Raw genomic sequence first — 24,750 nt, forward strand, 5'->3', positions numbered from 1 at the left:
CTTCCCACACTCCTCGACACAGAGAGTGGTGGTTTCTCATGCCTCCTGCGTCTTGTTCCCATAAGCTTGCTCTAAAAGCTTCTAAAGTTTTCAGATGGAAATACTTGAAAGCTAACTTCATACTCTTATTTCAAACCCTCAAGAGGCTCACCATTCTTTTTGCCCACTTATTCCCAGTTTCCTGGCTCCAGGTAACATTGTGAAGGTGAGAGCTGTCTCCACACCCAATAGAGAGTCTGATAGAGGGTTAGGAGGCAGCCAAAGTAGTCTCTTTGACTTTGTTCCAAGATAAAGAACTTTTTCAAAACACGTGCATTTTCCAAAGGTCAATGGTGGTAGGATTACAGGTATTTGGCATTTTTAAAATGACTTTCTGCATTTTCCTAATCATCTATGACTATGTATTATTTTTACTATAAGATTCTTTGGGGGCTTCCCTGGTGGCGCAGTGGTTGAGAGTCCGCCTGCCAATGCAGGGGACACGGGTTCGAGCCCTGGTCTGGGAGGATCCCACATGCCGCGGAGCAACTAGGCCCATGAGCCACAATTACTGAGCCTGCGCATCTGGAGCCTGTGCTCCGCAACAAGAGAGGCCACGATAGTGAGAGGCCCGCGCACCGCGATGAAGAGTGGCCCCCGCTTGCCACAACTGGAGAAAGCCCTCGCACAGAAACGAAGACCCAACACAGCCATAAATAAATAAATAAATAAATATTAAAAAAAAAAAAAAAAAGATTCTTTGGGACCTTGTGTAATTACAAAAGTACTTTGTGCTCAATGCAGAAAACTTAGAAAACACAAAGGAAAAAAAGTTCCCTTAATCACATCAGGTAAAGATAACAGCTGTGAACATTCTGGCAGATGTCTTTCCAAACTTTTCTCTATGCAGAGATGCTTCATTTTTGTGATCTGGGAAAAAAGTAAACATTTAAGAGACAAAGCCTTGGGTCTTTAGTCTTCAATTTATTTCTGTTTTTAAACAGCATCTAACGGCTTGGAAAAGTCCCTAACAGCAAGGGCCTGCCCCATGCACTCCCAGAGGCTCCCCCACCCAGGGCTGGGGTCCAGGCTCCAGTAACTTCCCCTCAGCCACACCAGCCATCAGGCCTACTTTCTCTCCATCTCTGGAGACTTGGGACAGAAGAGGGTCTCCAGTTAGAGGGAAAGATGGGACTAAAGGACACTGCGTGGAAGGATTGGGCTCAGACACAGCTGCCTTTGTTAGTCAGGATATTTTGGGATTTGGTAGCATGCTCAGACAGACTGCGGGAAGGCTCGAAGAGGGGCTCCTGGACTCCTCTCTGGCCTCACTCTTTCCTGGGCAAGCCTTACAGCACCCCTTCCTCTAGCTGGGCTCAGTGCATTGCCTTTAGAAGCTAGGCAAATGGTAGCCTGTGTAATTCAGCATGCCTTGCTGTGACCTGGTCAGCTGCACTTTACTCCTGGCCTAGACAGGGTGGGTAACCAGGAAGGTGACGAAGATTCAGCCCTGAGTGTCCCACTGCCTCCGGCTACAGGGCTTGGGACCTGACTGTACCAATCCCTTACCAATTCTCACCTAAAGGGGAATAATACAAGGGCATCTCTTTGGGAGGAGGGGCAAACCTGGGCATTTAAACCCCAAGCACAGGCACAGATGGGCCCCCAGGCCAGAGACGCCTCAATGCATGCACTAAAGCAGCAGGGGCAGCTCAGCTGGGAGAGTAGGGGCCCACAAGGTTGGATCTACCCTCGCCCAACTCCTCTCCGCACCCATGGTAACCATGGAAACATAACCACCCCCTCTGCCAGCTGCCTGGGTTTAGACAACCAGGCCTGGCCCACCTCCACCCAGCCAAGGCCTGAACTGATGCCAGGTCGGCCACAGAGTGGTTGCAGGAAGAACTGGGATTGGGTGATTTGGTCAGTCCCGCCTTCCAGCACAGCTTGGGAGGACTACCACAGGAGCCTCCACACCTCGCTGCCTGGGCTGGGGTCAGACAGGGCTTAGTCAGCCAGCACAGTGGCCAGCAGAGCCAGCCGCATGGCCCCAGATGCCCTCTGCCTGTGGGCTAACAGCTACTGTGGGGCAGTAGCCCTTGCTGCAGCAGCAGCAGCCTCTGGGACTCACTGACGGGGCTGTCTGGCTGTTGCTCCTCCTGCCCAGGCCGCTCAGCCAGCCCCCCGGGGCTGAGGATGTACCGACAGTCACTGGGGGTGCCCCCCATGGCCCCCGGGCCACTGCCATCCCCAGCCCCGCTGCTGGCCGGGTCCCCGCCAGGCAGCTCCAGGTTGCCTCCCTCAGCAGACTCCTGGGCTCCCTCAAGGTTGATATACAAGGGGTCCTGGCTGGCGGAGAGCACAGACAGGCGGCCCAGGACATTCTCCAGCTCCATTCGCAGACATGTGAAGCTCGGGCGCTGCTTGGGGTCGGCGCTCCAGCACTGGTACATGAGCTCATACCTGGGGCAGAGAGAAGGGTGAGGGGAGGTCGTGAGGAGCCAGAGAAAGGGGAAGGAGGGTCCTTCTCTCAAAAGCAGAGGCCCTTTAATCATATGAAACCAGGATTTAGAAAAATGTGATTGAGGGAGTTCTCTGGTGGCCTAGTGGTTAGGATTCAGGGCTTTCGCTGCCGTGGCCCTGCTTCAATCCCTGGTCAGGGAACTGAGATCCCACAATCTGAGCAGCACAGCCAAAAATTAAAAAAAATTTTTTTTTAAAAAGAGGGCTTCCCTGGTGGCGCAGTGGTTGAGAATCTGCCTGCCAATGCAGGGGACACGGGTTCGAGCCCTGGTCTGGGAAGATCCCACATGCCGCGGAGCGGCTGGGCCCATGAGCCACAATTACTGAGCCTGCGCGTCTGGAGCCTGTGCTCCGCAACAAGAGAGGCCGCGATAGTGAGAGGCCCGCGCACCGTGATGAAGAGTGGCCCCCGCTTGCCACAACTAGAGAAAGCCCTCGCACAGAAACGAAGACCCAACACAGCCATTAATAAAATAAATAAAATAAACACAGAATAATCATTAAAAAAAAAAAAAAAAAGAGAGAAAAAGAAAATAAAATGTAATTGAACACTCTAATGTATACGGCTTACTATGTATCTGGCACTCTTCTAAGCATTTTACATTTATTATTAATTCTCGCAATACTGTGAAATAAGTGATCCCTATTTTACCAATGTTCAAACTGAGGCACAGAGAGGTTAAGAACCTTGACTAAGGTCACACAGGTAGAAAGTGATGAAGCTAGGTGGGTTGGGTCCAGAGTCCCTCTTACGCTATTTTGGGAAGGGGTAGTAGGAGTGTTTTTGTCTTGTGGAACACAGCCTGGAGTCAGGGTTATTTTACGGGGGGGGGGTGGGGGGGGGGTGGGGGGGGTGGGGATTTGGGAATCCACCCTTTGTCCTAAATCCTCACCCGTTCAGGGGGTCTTAAATCCTCATTGTTCATGAGGATTCTCACCTTCGAGAATCTGAGAAAAGCTTCCAGCCCTTTTCCCCTGGCAGGGACACTTTTTACGTACAATTTCAGGAGCTTTGCAGATTCCCTGAGGTCTTATCCCTGTTCCCAGGGAATGCCTCATGCTGAGGAAAAATAAGTAAATAAATAACAGGAAAGGGTTGAGACCAGATCTAGTCATAGCAAATGCCTGACTTTCTTGCCTGTACCCACGATAAAAGCCCCAAACACTGCCCCCACTCCAGTCCTCCTAACAGGGGCCTCCAATGATGGGGGGAATCATGCCAGACACTGAATAGGTCGTGGGAATGGTCCAGGCCATGGGTATGTGGCCAGACTGGGATACACTGTCAAGGCCGTGCCAGGAGCCAACTGGCACCTGTCCACCAGGCTGCCTGGTGGGAGGCCAGCGCCTGCCCACCCTCTATTGACAACACTAACTCCAGCCCCAGATGACACTAAGCCAGGGCCTGGTCCCCACTGCCCAGCAAAACCTCTGTGGCTCCAGAGGCCCAGGCAGGCTACAGCCACTGGGACACCTGACCTTCCTGCCCCTGACATGCCCCGAGCTCTGCTGAGACATAGGGCCTGGTTCATGCACTCAAATTGCCCTCTCTCCCACAGTCCAACCTCAGGGCACTTCAAACCCATTGCCCTAGAGAAAGAGGACCCCACCATTCAGGCTGAGCTTTCCTCTGCCTGTCTCCATTCTTGGACCTCTGGAGGTCCAACCCCAGAGCAGGAAATAGGTTTGTGGACTCCCTCCCTCACTAGGACTTGTACTAGTGAAAAGGTCCTCTGGAGGCCCAGGGAAACTCTGGCTTGCGTGGGGTGGGAGAATAATACTAGAATAGACAAATCATAGTCGGGTTCATGGTTAATAGGCACATTCTAAAATCACACAGATCTAGATTCAAGTCCCAACCCATTCACTTAATCGCTGTGTGACCTGGGTCATGTTACTTAACCTCTTTAATCCTAGTTCCTCATCTACAAAATGGGAATAATAATAGTCTTTTCCTCATGGGGTTAGAGGAGGATTATCTGAAAGAATGCCTGTAAAGAACCCAGCTAATGTTAGTGATACTGTCTTCTAGTCACAAGGGGCTCATGACTCTCCCCTGTGCAGTGAGTGTATCACCACCCTGCCCCACTCCCAAGGGCTCCGGGCTTCCAGAAAGGAGAGGAGGCAGTACCCTTCTCCCAGGATCTCAGTTTGTTATCTTAGGTCTCTCCACTCCCTCAGAGAGGAGGCCAAGACAAGAAAGGAACCCAACCTCCCGCCCCCAGCGCCCCCTCCCTGTCGAGCAAGGAATGTGATGGAGTTGCAGTTTTTTTCCTGCCCCTGTGTAGCACTCCCTGAGGGGGAGGGAGGGCTCAGCCTCAGGGAAGGAGTGGGGGTGGGGAAGAGGTGCCGAGGAAACCTGCACTGTTGCTCAACCCTGCACCTTCTGCCCTTGGGTGGGATTCCTGGTTCTCCCTGGAAACTGGAGAAAACAGAGTGATAGGAAAAGGCTGGAGCAAGAAACATGGGATGGTAAAGGGGGAGAGAAAGAAAATAGGAGCAGTAGATGAAGAGGGAGTTTGGGGTAGAGGTCAGACTTCCCTCTAATGACGAGGACATTTCCACAAAAAAAAGAAAAAAAAGAAAAGTTCAGTTGCGGATTGGAGCTCCCAACGGGCCAGCAGCTGTTGTGGCAGCCATGAGCTGAAACCCCAAATACCTGTTTCCTCCCAGAATCCCCTTCCTAGGGCACTCACACGTCCTCCATACACTCCGGAGGCTGTTTCAGGCGGTTCCCGCCGATGAGGTAGTTGTAAATCTCAGCGTTCTCAATGCCAGCGTACGGCGTCTGCCCACGAGTCATGATCTCCCACATGGTCACCCCGAAGGCCCACTGGGACAGAATCGAGGTTGGAGGCGAGATGTCACTAGGCTTCCTGAGCCAGGCAGAGTCCCGAGGCAAGCATATCTTGGGGCTCCGGGGCCTCATAATGGGGCAGCCAAAGCCCAGAGAGCAGCGCTAAAGGTCCACCCACGCACTAGTCCACACTACTGTGTTACCGTCAAATCTCACTGTGCCACCCTGCTCACCACGTCACTCTGCACAGTATACAAGTTGTCAGCCAGGCTCTCCAGGGCCAGCCACTTGACGGGCAGTTTGGAGGCACAGCCCTGACGGTAGTAGTCCCCACTATAGATCTTCCGGGAGAGTCCAAAGTCGGCCACGCACACCGTCATGTCTTCTGCCAGCCTGTGAGGGGTGTCGGAGGATGGGGTCAGCCTTCCGCCAGGCTGGCAGCCTTACTAAATCCAGGGCATCTTTGTTCTCAAGCCATCCCCTCACGTAGCAGATACTGTCCCAGGTGGGAGCTGACCATTAGCTAGCTCTTCCTGGCACTGCTTCCTGCCTCCCAACCCCGAGCCCTCCAGAATTCACATACATGCAGTTCCGAGCAGCCAGGTCTCGGTGGATAAAGTTCCGGGAGCTCAGGTACTCCATGCCACAGGCAATGTCCACCATGAACCGAACCAGGGTCTGCAGGGGCAGGTTCTGGTGGGCAGATAGGGCGAGCTCAGGCTAGACCCAGCCAGGGCAGGATGAATGGGATTCCCTGGCCAGAAAGCCTAAAGACTGTCCTCAGGATCACTGAAAGGAAGGGGATGAAGGGGTTTCCCAGTGCAAGGAAGCTTTGGCAAATCTGAGGGAGAGCACCCAAAAGTCAAGACTCCCCCAATCTGGGATTCCACGGGACTCTTCTCTCAGGAAGGGGCCTTGCCCAGCCTAAATTCCCAGCAGGGATTTGTGAAGGAGAAGGAAGCCTGTTAGCAAAAAAAGTCAAACTTGGAGCCCACCTTCTCCCAACCAACTCAATTGGCCCTATCCACCAAGCCAACCTCTCTCCCAGGGTCTTTGTCCCTTTCCAACTCCTGGCTGCTCCCACCCCAGGCACTCACAAAGGGGTTCTCCCCAATCCGGGAGGCGAGCAGGAAGGCGTGCAGGTCCCCGTGCTTCATGAAAGGCAGGATGACCATGGGGATGGGGAGACGGCCTTTGGCCCTGCTCCGGAGGCTCACCCCTGGGGACAAGGGAGCGTCAGTGGGGCACATAAAGATCAAGGGACAGTTCAGACATCTGTATGAGACCCCACCTGCTGGGTTCTACCTCTAGTCCTGGTTCTACCTCTTTCCTCATTAAGTTCCACACTGCCCTGGTGACTACCCAGGAGGGACTCTGGCTGCCCCCCCAGTCTCTGGAGCATCTTCTCTGTCTCCTCTTCCTCCTCCTCGGTTTATATGAGCAGCCTTCATGGAACAGGGTCTGCAAACTGAACTCCTTACCTAGAGCCTGATCAGATTTCAGCCAGGCCGCTCCTTGCTCTTTTGGTGTCTGCTTACTCACCAGGCGAAGTCCGAAGTTCTCTCCCACAGACTGCCCTCGCACCTTGGGGGAGCGTAGTTTTAGCCCTATTTTACATTTACCTCCCCCAAGAAGGGGCTCACCAACAAGCTTGGCCACATGTGGGTGGTCAAACTCCTTCATGCAAGCCGCTTCCCTGAGGAACTCTTCAATGTCGCTTGAGGCAATTATGTCAGCTGGGAGGAAAGGAGGGAGGGAATGAGGAAAATGTGCCCCCAGTGGGCCCAGCAAACAGTCCGGCCATGAGCAGGAGAAACTCCCATGGGCTGGTGCTATCCAACAATTTCTCCACTCGCTCATGCCTTCCCTTTGGTTTGGAGAGTCAAACGGCTCAACCAACCACAGCTTTAATCACCCCGAGTGAAACCAGAGGACAGTCACTGCTGACAGCAGGGGACAAAGGCTGGGGCACCAATGAGTGTGGGTTTATGCCTGTGAATTATTGACATGGTACAGACAACATCCCACTTAGTGCTAACTCGTCTTGCAAAGTCTAGGGGCCTAGCAGAGCCTGCTTCAGGATCAGCCACCCCTTTCACCCTCCCAAGTGACGCCCTCACTCCACTATAGTACTATTCTCCACTCACCTTTCAGCATCTTTACAGCCACTTTCACAAAGGAGCCATCCTCCTGCTTCAACTGGGCCTCCCTCACTGAACCAAACTCTCCTAGGAACCGATCCAAATGATGGTAAGTCCCCTTGGCCTCCTGTCCCCAACCCAGAGCCCTCCCAGGGGACCCCTCATAGGGACACAGAATCATTAGACCCTGGGGCCATTGAAAGAGGCTCCCTGGTTCATAGCAAAGCAAAGTATGCTGGGCTGGGTGTGATGACACCTCAGCCCTCCTCGTCCCCAGCCTCCATTCCCCCAAACATCCCAAACCCAGGAGTCTACAAGCATATGCTGTTCATAGGAGCTGACCTAAATCCACACCCTCAGAGTGAAGGGAGCAACCAAACACACCGGGACATGGCAACTCATGCCAATCCCTGCACAGCCTCACACACCTTTGCCCAACATCCGACCCAGGGTGAACTGCTGCTCTGGGATGAGCACATCCTCCAGTTTGTCCTTCAGCTCATCACTGATGCCCAAGCTGTCCACTGTGGGGAGGCGGGTGGTGAGAAAGGGGAGGGACCTCTCTGGTTCCAGATCCAAAACCCAGCCTGCCTCCTGCACCCCAGACTCCACCCTCAAAGCAGAGATGAGCTTAGGTGAGCTCTCCCACAGCTGGGCCGGCGATTTCCATGAGGATAGGTCTGTGTGTTTTCCACGGTGTGCTTAGGACTCATCAAGCTTCAGACCTATTGGTCAAATTAGTAAGAGGAATGCAGATAGGGGTCCAAGATGGCCCATTTTTTTCCTCCTATGGCTCCCCACCACTCACTCACGTGTGGCCTCGATGCGCTCGGGCCTTTCCCGATTGAAGGATCGTGCTGCCCGGAAATGAACTGCCGGCTCCCCCCGGGCCATGACAGTGTCAAAGGCTTGCCTAAAGGGAAACCCAGGACTTGGAGTCAGCTCCAAGGTCTTCAGTTACCACCTGCCTCTCCCTCTGTGTCCCCCCTTACCCAAACCGTGTCTCCTTCCGTCTCTTTCGAAGCAGGATGAGGGCCAGGGCAGCAGCCGTCACCAGGGCTGTCAGCACACCCAGGACCACAGGCACCCAGGATGTGCGGCTGTGGGGAGCACGCTGCTGGCCTGTGGGAGACAGGGGCAGTAAGCAGCACGAGCTAGCCTGACTCCAAGGAGGCCCTTTAGAATTTTCCAGTGATGGCCATCTGGCCTGGTCAAGAGGCTCCTCTCACTCAGTAAGGGTCCAGATTGGAAAGAGGCTCCAAAGGAAGACCCAAGAGTTCCTACTCTGTCAGTGACAGGCCCTGACTCTTGGGACCTACAGCACGACTAGGGATTTCTATGCTAGTTGTAGGGCAGGGGGAGGAGAATGAGATACAACCCTGGCCTCAAGTGCTTGACTCTGAGTCTTTGGGCCTATTAAGAGGGGAGGCACTGCCAGCCTCCTCCCATCAGTGTAGGTTGCCCTTGAAAGCCTCCATCCCCTGCCCCTTTCCCCTTACAGGTCTTGCAGGTCTTACCTGCATGGTCATGAGAAGAGACCACCAGCGGCTGACTCCAGGGCCCACAGCCAACTGCACTGGAGACACACACACGCACAATCAGGTCCTTCTGGGGATCCCAGCCCGTCAGGTTGGCCCTGGTCCCCTCCACTGTCAGCTCACCCTGCAGCCAGGAAAAAACCCCATCGCACACTGAGCCTGAGTAAAAGGCCTCCAGCTGGGGCCTGAAGTCAGAAAAAGGTCTCGCTAGGAACATGGGAGGCTAGGGACACTGCGGGTTCAGGGGCTGCAGGAACACAACCTGCTGGGCGTCATCACATTCCTGCTACAGGCTGCAGAGGCCTCTCCTGAACACAAACAAGGCTCAGTCTGAGAATGCAGACGTGGGGGATGGGCGGGAACTGGGGGGTGGGGGAGGATAAGAAGGCTTTATCTGTGTCCTCCCCCAGTTTGTGCAGGAATGTTCTTCCTGCTTTCCTTTCGAAGTGGACACAGGAGGCAATCTCAACAGGAGACATAATCCAATGAAGAGTGCAGCCTGCAGGGGAGGGCGGGAGGGGTAGACTCCCTGGGATGGAAACAGGCCCACCAAAGCCCCCAGGCTCACCAAGGACAGCCATTCTGAAGCTCAGAAGGCCTCAGAGCCCTGAGGGCCAACTCTAGTAGTAAGCAGAAGCTTTCCTTACCTGGGTTCCGTTGTCTTGAGCCCAGGACAGTTTATAGGGTCCCAGAGGGCCTTCTAAAGGACCTTCAGGGATCACTTCTTCCCACTCCAGGATGAGGCCTGAGTCTGTGTGGATGGCACGGAGGTTCTGGGGAGCACTGGCTGGGGCTGTTCCCAAAAAAAGAAGGTTGCTAAAAGCCCTGCCCTACCCACCACCACTATCCCATGCAGGCCTTTGGAACCAACTCCAAAGAACCAAATAGCTCAGAGAACAACACGTGGGGGAAGAGTCTGCTTCCCAGTTCTGACTGCTCTCACCCATCGTCCTGGGCAGTACGGGTGAGCAATGGCAGGACCCGTACCATCCCAGTTAGGCAGGGTATTGCTCTTCATCACCTTGGTTACTGCCTCAGCAACATCCTTCACTCTCCTCTCACAACCCTGCCAGCCTCCTTGCAATTGCTAGGAACTCCAAGCAAGTTTGTGCCATAGGGTCATTGTACTTTGTGCCCTCTTCCTGCAGTGATTTCCCCCAAATATGGCTCTTTCCTTATCACTCAGACCTCAGATCTCTGTATGGGGGTATTCCTGGAGCACCCTGGGGCACTCTTCACCACCATATTATCTGATCTTTCCCACTTTGCTTGTCTGCCCCACCCACTAGAACCAGAGCTGAATGGGACGGGGACTGGATTTATCTCCAGGTAGCAGCAGGCCCTCAGTAAAGTGTTTGCTGACTGATGCATGATCCTCCCTCTCAGGTAGCCCTCTCTCAATCAATGCCATTCAGAACTGGAGCCAACACTACCCCTACTACCCCAGCCCCCGGCCCCATTCATCCATGCCCAGGTACTCTGCTCTGTAAGTCCCTTACCTAGACCCTTTGTCCGAAAGGGCACCCAGTCAGCATATGGAGAAGGCCCCAAGGCATTGGCACAGCGAACCCTGAGGCTATAGTTGGTGGCAGGTGCCAGGTCCCGGAGCAGGCAGGTAAAAGGTGGCACAGGGACCACAACAGCCAGGACCTCCCAGCCTCCTGGGGCCTGAGTCACCTACAGAAAAACAGAAAATTAATTATGTGGGACTTCTCTGGTGGCGCAGTGGTTAAGAATCTGCCTGCCAATGCAGGGGACACAGGTTCGATCCCTGGTCCCGGAAGATCCCACATGCCGCAGAGCAACTAAGCCCGTGAGCCACAACTACTGAGCCTGTGCTCTAGAGCCCGCGTGCCACAACTACTGAGCCTGCACGCCCGAGAGCCCATGATCCACAACAAGAGAAGCCACCACAATGAGAAGCCTGCGCACCGCAGTGAACAGTAGCCCCTGCTCACCACAACTGGAGAAAGCCCACATGCAGCAACGAAGACCCAACACAGCCAAAAATAAATAAATAAAATTTATTTTAAAAAAAGAAAATTAGGGCTTCCCTGGTGGCACAGTGGTTAAGAATCCACCTGCCAATGCAGGGGACACGGGTTCAAGCCCTGCTCCAGGAAGATCCCACATGCCGTGGAGCAGCTAAGCCCATGAGCCACAACTACTGAGCCTGTGCTCTAGAGCCCGCGTGCCACACTACTGAGCCCACGTGCCACAACTACTGAAGCCCACGCACCTAGAGTCCGTGCTCCGCAACAAGACAAGCCACCGCAATGAGAAGCCCGCACACCACAACAAAGAGTAGCCCCCGCTCACCACAACTAGAGAAAACCCCCGCGCAGCAACAAAGACCCAGTGCAGCCAAAAATAAATAAATAAATTTTTTTTAAAAATAAAGGAAATTAATGATGTAAGGCAGGGAGGTTTCTTAGGCATGTGAGATGAGATGCAAGATGGGACAGGTAGGGGGATGGTTGGGGGACTTGAGTTAATGCCTCTTCAAGTCTATCAGCAGAATAGCCAAGACATGGAAACAACCTAAATGTCCACAGACATATGAATGGATAAAAAAGATGTGGTACATATATACACAATGGAATATTACTCAGCCATAAAAAAGAATGGAATAATGCCATTTGCAGCAACATGGATGGACCTAGAGATTATCATACTAAACGAAGTAAGTCAGGAAGAGAAAGACAAATACCATATATATCATTTATATGTGGAATCTAAAATATGACATAAATGAACATACCTACGAAACATAAACAGATTCACAGACAGAGAACAGACTTGTGGTTGCCAAGGGGGAGGGCGGAGGAGGAGGGAAGGATTGGGAGTTTGGGATTAGCAGATGCAAACTTGTATTATATAGGATGGATAAACAACAAAATCCTACTGTATAGCACAGAGAACTATATTCAGCATCCTGTGATAAATCATAATAGAAAAGCATATGAAAAAATATATATAACTGAGTCACTTTGCTATACAGCAGAAATGAACACAACACTGTAAATCAACTATACTTCAAATAAAAAAGTCTATCAGCAGACACTTGCAACCCACCCCTTCCCACCCGCCGCCACACCAGGTTCCACGCCTCCATGTCTTTGCAAACGCTGTTCCCTTTGCTGAGAATAACCTTCCTAGCAAAGTCCAACTCATCCTTTAAGATTCAACGCAAATACCACTCTCTCTGTGAAAGCCTTTCTCAAATACTCGAGAAAAGCCATGCCCCTTTGTGTTTGATGCATGATTACGTTAGAGTGGATACCACTCTTTGTAACTGTTTACATGCCAATGCAAACTCTCAGAGCAAAGTAACTGGGAGCCTAAGGGCACCATGAACCAGGCCTGCTCCTTACATTTTGGGGACCCAGGGCAAGAGTACAAATGGAGATCCAGTGTACCATATGATTAAATATTTAAACGTTAAAAATCAGCGAACAGACTATTAAGTAAAATATTTTCTATCTTAATGTACTGACAAACAAAGCTACAAAACAACCTGGAAGATCGGGTTTGCATTTATAATTCTCCAAATCCTTGGCGTCCCAAGCCAGAATGTGGTGGCACAAGAAGAGCCAGCCTCCAGCCAAAGGTCTGCAACATGAGGGACGTCACGTGCATGTCTGTGGACGGTGCTGCCTGCATACCCACTGCCCTTTGAGCTTAGAGGTGCACATACCTTAGCACGATCCATCCTTGGGAGGATGGACCAGGGAGAGGAGCATATAGGCCCCAGAAGCAGACTCAGGTTAAGGGGAGAGGGGTGTGTCCTGGTGAGCTGGATGGGCGTGTTCCCTTGGCCCTATGGATTCCCTGCCCAGGGGCAAGGGGTGCGACCAAAGGAGGGCCAGAGTGGGGTCCTCTAAAGGGTGGAGCCAAGAGCAGGGGCCTTTGTTGCCCAAGAGAACTGCCTAGAACCATGTCAAAGGTGCTCATTAAATACCTTTTGAGTCAACAGACAAAAATGAACAAGCCTGAATTGCCTCATTTTTAGTATCATCTTACCCAGCTTTCCCACTCTCTGGGGCCTAGGACCTCTTCTGGTCCCCCTGTTCTCTTTGGCATGGGTCAGAGGTTGGGGCACAAGAATGCAGGTATCAGATAAGTCAAAGGTTTGGGTTTTCACCCACATAAGAAAAACTCTTCCAGGTATCCCCAATCTGCTCTAGTCATCTGTTTTCCAGCCTGAAGAATGCACGGGTTGAGCCGATCTGCCGTCACTTGATTGCTAGAGCACCCTATGATAAGGGGCAGTGGCCAGGGCTGTTTCTGGTGAGGGAATGTCACCTGAATAGAGCTGGAGACCAAGCCCCATGGGCAAGACTAGGTAAACGTGATCACTGTCAACAAAGTGCCACCGAGGCAGCCAGAAGGAGCACAGCCAGGAGAGCCTGTCCGCCCTCTCAGCCTACCTGGACCGTACAGGATTGGAGCAGGGCTTGGCCATCGGCACCTGGCGTCCAGGCCACACTAGCATTGCTGCTGGAGAGCTTCGTCACTGTGATGTTGAAGGGGGCTGCAGGCAGTGCTGTGGATGGGGACTTAGAGTCAGTGCCCAGGAAGGATAGAAAAAGAGGGAGAAAGCATGGGAGTCGAGCCTTGAGTTCCTCCCTAGGGTTCCCCCCCGCCGCAAAATACTTAAGATGGCTACTCAGCACTCCCAGGACCACAGTAATACACAAGTCAAGCAACTGGCAGCGAACAGCTGCTCATACCCGGGACAGTGCCTAGGCTATGGAGAGAGGTTACTGCTCCCTGAACCGGGGGCCCTGTCTGACCAAGGAATAGGGTAAGATAATGCGTGTGTGTGTGCGGGGGAGCACGGCACCTCGGCCTTGGGAGACACCAGTGAGAGGCAGCTGACCCTGCAGCCACAGCCCATTCCTGCACACACCGGCTCGCTCCCCCTTTCCACCCCGCCCGCTGTGCACAGCAGCCCTTTGGGTCTCCTCTATCATCCTCCTAAGCTGTTTTCCCCACCCCCATTCCCTCGACAGGGGCTGGCAGAAGCAAGACTGGGCCTGAGCCTTGACCGTCTCCTGCTGGCTCCCTCCCTCCTTCGCTCCCAAGGACTCTGCTTCGTGATGGGAAATCTACTGTGACGTCAGGTTTCTATTCTCATCTCAGCCATGGCAGGGTCTCAGGTGCTCCCACTAGGAATGGAGCAATGCCAATTAACCCCTCATCCCTCAGATCCCAGCAGGACCCAGGCGAGCTGGAACACCAAACGATTCTAACTTCACCCACAGCCTGCTGAGAACGCCCCTGCCTTACCGCCCCTCACCTCCCAGGGTCCTCCTACCTTGAAGACGAACAGTGGCTGGGCGAGAAGAGGCCAGGCCTTTTACGTTGTGGGCTTCACAGGAGAACACGGTGCTCTGGGTCACCCCTGGGGCCAGAAAACCTCAGTCAGCACCACCCCCCCAGCATGAAGTCCCACTCAGTCTGGGATTGGGGATAGTCAGGCCCTGGGTCTGAATATCCTACAATATCCAGCCAAAGGAAAGGTTCCACAGTGTGGGCCTGGATATAAATCCCAGGGCTGGGGCTCTGTTTTCTCATCTCCCAAATGGGAGAATCGTGAGAACCAACTGATGCAACATATGTAAAGTGCACGGCACACAGTAAAGCACCTGAGAAATGTTATACTGCCCCTCCCACCACAATGCCATCTCCCGCGGACAGTACAAAGCTGCCTCCCTTTTCTGGTCACTCCTTTATTGCACATTCCAGGGCCCTTCTCTATTTGCTCTGTGCCATATCATTGTTCTATTTGCAGAGTGGCTGCCTTTCAATAGTTCTCTGCTCCTTATGCATGTGTCTTGTCTCCCCAGTTATACTAATTCCTGGGGGGCTGGACCGATGGCTTCTATTTCCTTTGTACTCCCTTGATCTCCCGTGGTGCCTAGCACAGTGTGCTGTGTGGAGTGGGAGTTCAGTGAGTGCTTATTCTCAAGCTGGCTGCCTGAGGGTCCCAACCACGCACATCTGGAGAGAACTGAATCCAACCTCCCTTCTCATCTGCTCCAACCCAGCGCCTCCTGAACAGGATCAGATCCTGCAGTCCACCTCCTTTGAAGATGCGTATTCCTAAGGGACTTGGCAGATCAGTGTCCGTCCCTCCCACCTTACAGTACATGAGACTAAGCTCAGACTCCCATCTTTTTCGGCCAGTTCAAGCCTTGACCAGAAACATTAACTTTGTTTCACAGATTAGCAAGTCTCACAAGTGTGTAAGGTATGTGCCTGAGGATCTTGGGGTCCAGGTGGATGGGCAGGCGTGGCTGCTTCTGGTCTAACTGTGTGGCAGTATGGACAGATACAGTTGTTTGGGAAACGTTTGGAGATTTCTGGAAAAGGCCATTAGAAGAGGAGGCCCCTGTATCTTTGTGCTGGCTTCCCCCTCCCCCTTTTCCTTCCCCCTGCCATCCCCCACTCTGCAGCCTGAGACTTTTTACTTCTAGGCAAGTCTGCCAGACACTCCTCTTAGCTCTGCATGGGCTGGTTCCTGGCTTCTTCCCTTGGGAGGGGTGGGGGGGATAGGTGCCCCTGGTCCCACACATTCATCTCCCAGGGCCAGCTGTGCACGGCCTAGACTGCTGTGAACGAAGGAAAGAGGCTCCAGCATCTCCTTAGGCACACATAGCAGGATCACCACTAATCAGCCCACCCGGCCAGCCTAGCACACCTGACCAATGAGCTTAGTAATGGTGGGTGCAGCTCACGTACCCAGGCACTCTGGACACTCACGACTGCGGGCTCGGTGATTTAAGCAGATTTGAACTCTGCCAGCCTCACCACCCCTGCTCAAAGCCCCTCCTGAGGCTGCTCACCTGTTACATTTAAAATGGAAGGAGAGGGAGCAGGTCCCCCAACCTTCGTGCCTCCTCTCCACCAGACAATGGTAACAGGTTCTGGGGGACCCACGGCCTCACAAAACAGTTGGAAAGGGGCATTGGGTGGCACTGCCAGATCTTTTGGCTCCACAGTGAAAAATGGCACACCTAGGGGGAAAAAGGCGGGTGGGGAGTGAGCCTTGCCACCTCTCAGCTTCCGACTGCCCAAGCCACAAGCCTGCTACCATCTGAAGCCCTCTATGCGGAAGGTCCCACGGGCCCTTATGATTGGGTCAACTGCAGAACAGGCATCTAGCTTGAGGGGGGAAGCTTCTCTGCTTTGGCGCCCTTAGGGATATCCTTTATGCTGTACCCTTGGGCCTGACAGATTCTGCCTTTTCAGACCTACTCTAACAGCCCTTCTCACAGCAAGGGAAGAGGCAGAGGGTGGGGAGCTGGGGGAGGGGCAGTAAGGGAGGGGGAGTGGGCGGGAGCTTTAGCAGAGTTCTGCTGGCAGGCCCCAGATCCCATTCAGAGCCCTTTGTTACTTTCTTAGTCACTTTGTTTTCCGGGGTTGAACAGCTTTGAGCTCCTGCAGCTGCGGATCCTTCCTCCCCTCCCCCACCCCTCCCCCTCCTGGCCTGGCCACTTGGCAGAACAGGGTCCAGCCCCAGATGGGTGCTTGAGTCTTGTTTGTCAGACAACTGAAACTTGACTGCACCCCATAGATTATGGGTCTTAGTTGCCCCTTTGGCTCTCAAATACCCAGACTCCAGTGGGTATGGTCTTCCATGGCTGTGCCGGGCCTGGAGTCTGGCACAATCAGGTCCCAGAGGGCAGTGGGGCAGCCCAGCTTCCACTGAGATTTCTTGGGCATAGGGTGGTCACTAGCAGACAGCATCTGCTCCAGGCCAACACGCCCACGTGGCTCTGCCTCCTCACCTTCTACCGTGAGCCACACTGGCTGGGAGGTCTCAGTTTCGCCCCCATCCTCCACCTGGCACCAGTACCGGCCCGCATCAGAGCGCTCCACTGACTTCAGGCTGTGGAAACAGGACACCAGGTCTCCCAGGGTCAAGGGGGGCAGCTCTGCTGGGCAGATTCAATGGGTTCAGCCTGTCCCCACTTCTGGAAGTCTCCACAGGTTGCCGAATAAAAAAACCACAGACCTCTGGGCATCAGCATTGCCCCCAGCTCCCAAACACGTTGTGTGGAAAGAGCACAACGTGTCCCCAGGCTGGCATCCCACACCTTCCCCCACAGTCCTGCACCTGAGGAAGCCAATCCAGTGCTGCTCACTGACTGGGATGTACACCTGATCCACGCTCTGGACCACAGCCCCGTCCTTCACCCACTGTATCTCAGGCTCCTCCATCCCCTCCACGCTGCAGTTGAGCTTCACCGGCTGCCCCTGAGACACCGTCAGCTTCACTGGGGCTCCCATGAGCTTCAGGCCTGAGAGGTGGGAAGGAGAATGTGTCATTCTGTTTGAGAGGGACCCTGTCTCTAGAAATATCCCCCATCCTATTCCAGAACCCAGCTTCTGTGTCAGGGGGCTCATTCTCAGCCAATGGCCAAGGAAGCAGAGGCAGGACAGTGTGGAGGGAAGGTAGCCTGGACCCGGGCTGGGGGAAGGAGCATGACAAGCTCTCCAGGCACCATTTCTGCCACTCCCAAGTTCCTCCCAGCTATAAGGAAGTGACTTCTTCCCTGTACCTCCCTGCTGGGCAATGTTAAGTCAGGCCCAACTACCAAAAGGAAAGCAAGCCAGGCTGCAACAGTGGGGCGCTTTCATACACCTGGGGCAGGTACTGCCCTGGGAATCACTGCTGCACCCAGTCAGTGCAACAGCCACCCAAGGTGTCAGCCCAGGCCCTGCACTGCTGCTGGCATCCCCCTGCACCCTACCCTGGCAAATGTAAGGAGGCTGAGGAAGGGAAGGAGGGGGTGCTCCCCTGAAGTGGAGAACATATGGCTGCAAAACCACGTCAGAAAACACATGGCAGCCTTCCTGGCAGCGGGCCGCTCTATTAATACCTGAATGGGTGCAGGGGCAGGCGCTAGGAAGGTAGAAGGTAGAAGGGAGGGGAGGGGCCCTGAACAGGGAGCCCGGAACCCCTGAGCTACTCTCACACCAACAGGGGCACTACCCTCTGAACACATACACACACACACACACACACACACACACACACACACACCCTCAGAGAGCGGCAGGTGAACTATCAACATAGCTGAAATCCAGTTCTGCTTCTTCCTGCCCTTTGCTGTGTGACGCTAGGCAAATCCTGAGCGCTCTGATCCTAAGATACATACACCCTTCTGCTTGGAAATACTTGTCACTCTTTCCCTTCCCTTTCCTTCCCTGAGATGCTGATATGGCAGGGAGTGCTGTCTGAAAAGAAGGTGCCTGCTGGGTGGCTGCTGCTCTGCCCTGTGTCTCTTCCTACTCCCTTCACCCTCTCAGGACCAGTCACAGGGCAAGGAGGGGTAGCCTTACACCGCGCACATGCCCAGCAGTCCCAGGGGTGTGTAGTGTGAACTTGGGGATCCCGGTGCTGCAAGAAGCACTCCTGCCATTGGCAAATGCCTCATGGCTATGTGGGAACACAAGGCTGAGCAAAGACCAGCAACCCTGCCCCAGACCATCCTCTCCAACACGCCCAGTTTCAGGAAGCTCAGAGAAGGCACCGGGACTAGAGTACGCCCAGGTGTTTTCTGTGACTGGGCACTCTCGAACCCCCTGTACCTACATAATGTAGGGGTGCCGGTGGGTGCTCAGTCCCAGCCCCTGTGGCTTCAGAGTGGGACCTTCGTGTGTGGGGCGGGCAAATGTGGTCCCCAGGACTGGGAGGGGAGAGCAAACAGCTAGGAACATCGAGGCGGGAAACCCCAATCCCAAACACCCCCCGCTGACCACTCGGCCCGCAGCCCCGCTCCTTTCCTTACAACCCCGCCAGATGAGCCCGGACGCGAGAAAGTTGGGGGTGGGGGCCGCGACCCGAGATCCCGCGGCGAACGCACCGCTGAGCCCCCTCCCCCCGCCCGAGCCTCGGCCTTCCAGCTTGGAGCCCCCCGCCCAATTCTCCGGCCCGCCCAGGCCCGGGGCTCGCTCGGCTGCCGTCCCCGGGCTCCGACCCCGGCCTCGCCCTTCCGCAGCCCCCCGCTTTCCGCCGCCCCCCGGGCCAGCCCCTACCTGCGGCCGCGGGCTCGGGGAGCAGCAGAGCGGTCAGACCCGCCAGCAGCAGCAGCAGCGGCGACGGTGGCGGCGGCGGCGGCGGCGGCAGCGGCAGCGGCGGGAGCCCCGACCGCCCCATGCTCCGCCTCAGCGCCATCGGCGGCGAGCCCGCACCATGCCGGGCCCGGCCCGCGAGCGACCAGGGAGGAGGGAGTGGAGGTGGAGGAGGGAGTGGAGGAGGAGGAGGGAGAAGGAGGAGGAGGAGGAGGAGGGAGGAGGGCCGAGGGAGGGGCGGGGGCCGGCCCGGGGGGCGGCGCTGCGGCCCGCACTCCGAGACCCGCACCCGCTGCGAGTCGCCGCGGCGGCCGTCAGCCGCGTGGGGTCCCGGGGCCGCTCTTGGGCCACCGCGCTCCTTCCACAGCCGTCGCCGCCGTCGCCGCCGCCGCTGATTCATGTTCTTCTCGGAGCCGCCGCCTCCTCCCCGGCCCGCCCGCCAGCAGCCGGAGCTCGTACCGCCCCCCCGCGGAGCCCCGGGCGGCTCGCTCCGAGCGCCAACCCTGCCGCTGCCGGCCCGGCCTCCGGCCGACCTCCCCTCGCAGACCTCCGCAGCCCCGGCCGGCACCCCCTGCCCCAGCTACCCCAAGGCCGGATCCGAGGATCTGGCTCGGTCCCCTGCACGGGCACCCCTGCCGCGCCCCTCCTTTCCCTAAGGACTCCAGCATCTTTTCAAACCCAACACTCCAGATCCTTCCCTCCAAACCTTGCTAGAAGCCTCTACCACACCCCAACTTTTGTCCAGACTGATCAGAGAACCCAGCACCCTCCTCTCAACACAGAAAGTATCCCCTAGATACTCCCAACCATGAGGCCCCCTGAAATTGTCGTGACTGAATGCTCCCGCCACAGGATATACTAGCACACCTTCCTGCCTCTTTCATGAGCCTTTCGCCCAAATTCCCCATCTTCATACTCCATTTCCCACCCCTTTTATCTCCAAGACCTTGGGCCTTGGATCTTGAGTTTTCTGAGATCTTGGTAATCCTCAGGTTTTATCTGCTATCCCCACTGCTACACTACATAGGTCAAAGCCCAATGGCCCATATCTTTTGGGGCTGTCATCCTCCCTAGTTGCTTCCTCTGCTTCTCGCCTCCATGCCCCAGGATGTGGTGTGAACGTTGGCTGTGTCTTCACAATATCCAATAAACATTAGCTATTATTAGTAGACCACCTTGCACACAGTAGGCACACCATAAGTAAGTAGACAGATGCCTGTTAAATGAATGAATAATTGCCTCAGAGCTTGGCCTGCCCCACAACCAGTAATCAAGGGGCTTGCCGTGCCCACAGACATCCTGTCAGGCAGAGAAAGAGCTAGTTCCAAATCCAGTCTACCAAATGTTCCCCTCTTCTTTCCCTTGCCTTTACTGTCCCCAGGAGCCTACTCCAAAGGGCCCTTCCCAGAAGTCCTGGTTGGGGAGGAGGGACAAGCCACTCAGTGCCCCTTCCAACCCACCTTCCACTTCCCTGCAGCCTCATTGGATCTTTTCAGGGATTCTCCTTCTGAGCAGCAGGGGCCTGCCTCTTCTTCCTCTTGGCCCCATCAGTGCTTGTTTATTAATTATGCTAATGATAACAACAGTAGCAGTGCGGGGCGGCAGCCTCAGACCCAGCTGGGGGTGCCCCCAGGCGGCATCACAGGGAGAAGCGCTGTCAGAGTTGGATGGCAGGGGCCTGAGCCTCCGTTTCACTGAGAGCTCAGGCAATTTTCTGAGGCGCTGTGGGTCAGCTTCAGGACTCTTTCCTAAAGGAAAAGCCTTGCTCCATTCCAGAATCCACAGCGTCTGAGCTCAGGCTGAGTCGGATCAGGGCAGGCAGACAACAGTCTGGGGCTGAAGCCAGATTCACCGGGGCCATGGCTACTGCGGCAGTGCGGCTGCTGCAGCCCTGAACTTGAGCACTTGTCATTTCTCAAGGTCCTCTCCCCCACCTCTCCTCTCTGGAGGGGACTTCAAGTTTCCAGTGAAAGGAAATTGTTGACTCTGGCTGACACTGGAAAGACCCCTCCCAGAAGGTGTTGAACCCAGAGTCCAAACCCAGCGTTTCATCACCCCTTATCCCAACCCTCCCCCCCAAACCCATTTCCTGAACTCTGATGAGAATCCCAGCCCAAGGACCATCCTTTGCTACCAGGCAAAATGGGCTTCTGGAACATATCATGAATACCTCTGCATTCTCCACTCACAGCCTTGACAAACTTCCTACCTCAGCTGCAGGGCTGAAGCACATCACTCTCACCCTGGGGCAGCATATTGTCCATGTGGGGCCCGGCACCCTGAGTGCCTGCCTCCTCTACCCCTGCTTCTGAACCCCTCTCGATTCTTAGTATTTCTACTTGCAGGGTAGAGAGGACTGTGGGGTCCTGGTCTTCTGACTTTCCAGCTCCTACACAGAGTGCTTGCCTTCCTGAGCCCTCACAACCCACTCTTCTTACCCATCTCCCCCGTCTTTCTCTCTCTCTCTCTGGGCACAGTAAAGGAACATACTTTAAGGGTATGAGAGCAGGTGTGATTTTGTGGAAGAGGTGTGTAGGTGGGTGAGAGGGTGTGCATTGTGATGTATGAGGGAGGGTGTGCATTTGTGCAAACTCTAAATGTGACTGACGCTTTGTGGGTGGATGGGGAGAAGATGTGTGTGTGTGACTGGAGGAGGTTGGCTGCCTTTGCAAATACATGCCTGCAAAAATCTCCCTTCCTTTTGTAAATGCATTGCTTGGAAGGAAACTAATCGAATCAACAGGATATGTATTTGACCTAATGTCTGAGCAGATGTCCTAGGAGTTCCTGTCCTCAGAACAGAAGCAGAGCCAGTTATGATCTATCCCAGGGGAGAGGAAGGGCCAGCAGCAGCCCCTTATTATGGGTGGAGCTAGGTTGGGCCTTGGCATCACCCTACTCGTGTGAAATAAGTATTTGCCCACTCTCTGCCTTTTATAATCCACGACTGTCCAAGGAGGCCAAGGAGCCAGAGAAGACAAAGACAAAACTGGAAATAAGAACCACCTGCCCATAGCAGCAGAACACCTTGACGGCAACTTCCAGCAGTCTCAGGAAGTAGCTGCTTCAGCTTTCTCAGAGTTAGGACTCCACCTCCTGTCCCCACCTCCACCTCAGGGAGTGGTGGGGAACCAACGTGAGTTATGGGGTCATGGCAGTCTCACTGGCCCTGTGACCAAGGCTATACTCTTTCCCAACTACTGGTTAACGAGGTAAGAGTTGGGAAGTTCCCTTTAAGGAATGGGGCAGACCACAGACTGTGTTCCTCATCACCTTAGAGAATGCAGGAAATCTGTGACTTTGGGGCTTGGAGCAAAACTACGTTACAGGTGCGATGTCAGGGGTGCTGGGGACTATTGCTGTACCTGCCAAACACCCCTTGCCTGAAATCCCTAAGCCAGAAACAATGTCACTCCTTGCCCAGTTGATGATGAAGCAGAAAGTAAGTTCCTAGGAAAGACCACACTCTGAAAGGGGGATTTTCAAATGATCAGGCTTTTCCCCAAAAGCAGATTTAGGAAGTAGGAAGAGAGCAATAAGCTTGGGGTTTCTGAAACAGCAGATGGGTCCAAACGTGTGGAAGAAAAACAGTTGTCCTCTTCAAAATTTCACCTAGGGATGGCCCTGAGAGAAAAAAATGTATCTGTGTGTGAATGCCACATATCTGGCTGTCTGTAGTGCTCTTTTTGACCCACTTTAATAGCAACATGGCAATTTAGGCTACTTTCTAAACACTTTTTTATTACGGAATATTTTAAACATACACACAAGTAGACAGAAGAGTATAATGACTCCCAAATGTACCCATCATTCTGCTTCAATGATTATCTTAGCCAGTTGTGTTGTATTATCCCCAATTTTTTTTGTTCTTTTGCTGGAGTTTTTAAAAGCAAATCTTAGCCATATAATTAATTTCAGCTGTAAATATTACACTGTGTATCTGTAACAGACTTAAAAAAAACTCATCCATATATAGATTCAGATGGTTACATACAGAAATAATTAGATATGTGTATGTATAACAGGATACACATATATTTCCTTTGTCAGCTGAGGAGGGCCAAAACTCAAGACACCCCAGTAGCAATGAGTATACCTAGCACCCAAATCTTGGTTTCTAATACCATTTTCCAATAAAAAGAACCAAGGGTCCTTGGAGAAATGGTTGATTCTAGGACCGGAGGTCCAGTGGTTAGGACTCCTTGCTCTCACTGCCAAGGCCCTGGGTTCAGTCTCTGGTGGGGGAACCAAAATCCCACAAGCCATGTGGTGTGGCCAAAAAAAAAAACCACACACATACAGAAAATGATGGGGTTTATCAAAGGGTCAAATATATATGAGTGAATAAGTTATAATTTATTAATAATTAAAAAGTATATTATAAATTAATAAGTTAATTCATGGAGAGCATAGACAAATCTCCCATGCAGAATTACAAATAATTTATGTAGATACTCCAGCCTCAGGGAGGAGGAGGACCTGGAACTTCCCTGGTGGTCCAGTGGTTAAGACTCCACACTCCCAATGCAGGGGGCCCGGGTTCAATCCCTGGTCAGGGAACTAGATCCCGCATGCTGCAACAAAGATCCCATGTGCTGCAACTAAGACTCGGTGCAGCCAAATAAATAAATATTAAAAAAAAAAAGGAGGGGGAGGACCTAAAACCCATAACCCCAGTCTAATCATGAGAAACTCATCAGACAAATCCCAATGGAGGGACATTCTACAAAATACCCTACCAGTACTACTCTAAACTGTCCAAGCCATCAAAATAAAAAAAGTCTACGAAGCTATCACAGCCAAAGGAGCCTAGGGAGTCATGATAACTAAATGTAATGTGGTATGCTGGATGGAACAGGAAAAGGACCTTAGGGAAAATTTGAGGAAATCTGAATAAAGTATGGAGTTTAGTAGTAACAGTATGTCGATATTGGTTTTTCAATTCCAACAAATGTACCATATTAATGTTAGATGCTAACAACAGGGGAAACTGTGTTTGGGGTAAATGGAAGCTTTCTTTCTTTGCAATTCTTCTGTAAATCTAAAATAAAGTTTATTTGGCACTTCCCTGGTGATGCAGTGGTTAAGAATCCTCCTGCCAATGCAGGGAACAGGGGTTCGAGCCCTGGTCCGGGAAGATCCCACATGCGGCGGAGCAAGTAAGCCCATGCACCACAACTACTGAGCCTGCACTCTAGATCCCATGAGCCACGACTACTAAAGCCCGCGCGCCTAGAGCCCGTGCTCTGCAACAAGAGAAGCCACCGCAATGAGAAGCCCGCGCACCCCAATGAAGAGTAGCCCCGCTCGCCGCAACTAGAGAAAGCCCACACGCAGCAACGAAGACCCAATGCAGCCAAAAATAAATAAATAAAATTTTAAAATAAAATAAAGTTTATTTTTCAAAAAGAACCACACACATACCCAATACATTTTTTTTTTTGGCTGCGCTGGGTCTTCGTTGCTGCGCGTAGGCTTTTCTCTAGTCGGGGGGAGAGGGGGCTACTCTTCGTTGCGGTGCGCGGGCTTCTCATTGCGGTGGCTTCTCTTGTTGCGGAGCATGGGATCTAGGCACGCGGGCTTCAGTAGTCGCGGCTCATGGGCTCTAGAGCGCAGGCCCAGTAGTTGTGGCGCACGGGCTTTGTTGCTCCGTGGCATGTGGGATCTTCCCAGACCAGGGCTCGAA

At 53.5% G+C, this 24,750-nt stretch overlaps 1 protein-coding gene across 2 annotated transcripts; it reads right to left on the reverse strand.

The window, feature by feature from the left end:
* Positions 1 to 951: 951 nt before the first annotated feature.
* Positions 952 to 19,458, reverse strand: TYRO3 (TYRO3 protein tyrosine kinase). 2 transcript variants are annotated; one of them, XM_057544501.1, is made up of 19 exons: positions 19,029 to 19,457; positions 17,104 to 17,287; positions 16,775 to 16,875; positions 15,830 to 16,000; positions 14,299 to 14,385; positions 13,409 to 13,524; positions 10,478 to 10,655; positions 9,626 to 9,771; positions 8,958 to 9,102; positions 8,433 to 8,562; positions 8,253 to 8,353; positions 7,869 to 7,964; positions 7,447 to 7,527; positions 6,943 to 7,035; positions 6,397 to 6,518; positions 5,883 to 5,992; positions 5,533 to 5,692; positions 5,199 to 5,335; positions 952 to 2,442 (listed from the first exon to the last, which is right to left on the reverse strand). In XM_057544501.1, exons 1-19 carry the CDS (start codon positions 19,165 to 19,167, stop codon positions 2,052 to 2,054), a joined length of 2,688 nt encoding a protein of 895 aa, XP_057400484.1. In that variant the 5' UTR covers positions 19,168 to 19,457; the 3' UTR covers positions 952 to 2,051. The 2 variants fall into 2 exon arrangements, with proteins under 2 accessions (XP_057400484.1, XP_057400486.1); XM_057544503.1 differs by lacking the exon at positions 15,830 to 16,000 and having other exon boundaries at positions 19,029 to 19,458.
* Between the last annotated feature and the right edge of the window lie 5,292 nt (positions 19,459 to 24,750).

Source organism: Balaenoptera acutorostrata, chromosome 3 (genome assembly GCF_949987535.1).
Source record: "Balaenoptera acutorostrata chromosome 3, mBalAcu1.1, whole genome shotgun sequence".
NCBI classification, from domain to species: domain Eukaryota; kingdom Metazoa; phylum Chordata; class Mammalia; order Artiodactyla; family Balaenopteridae; genus Balaenoptera; species Balaenoptera acutorostrata.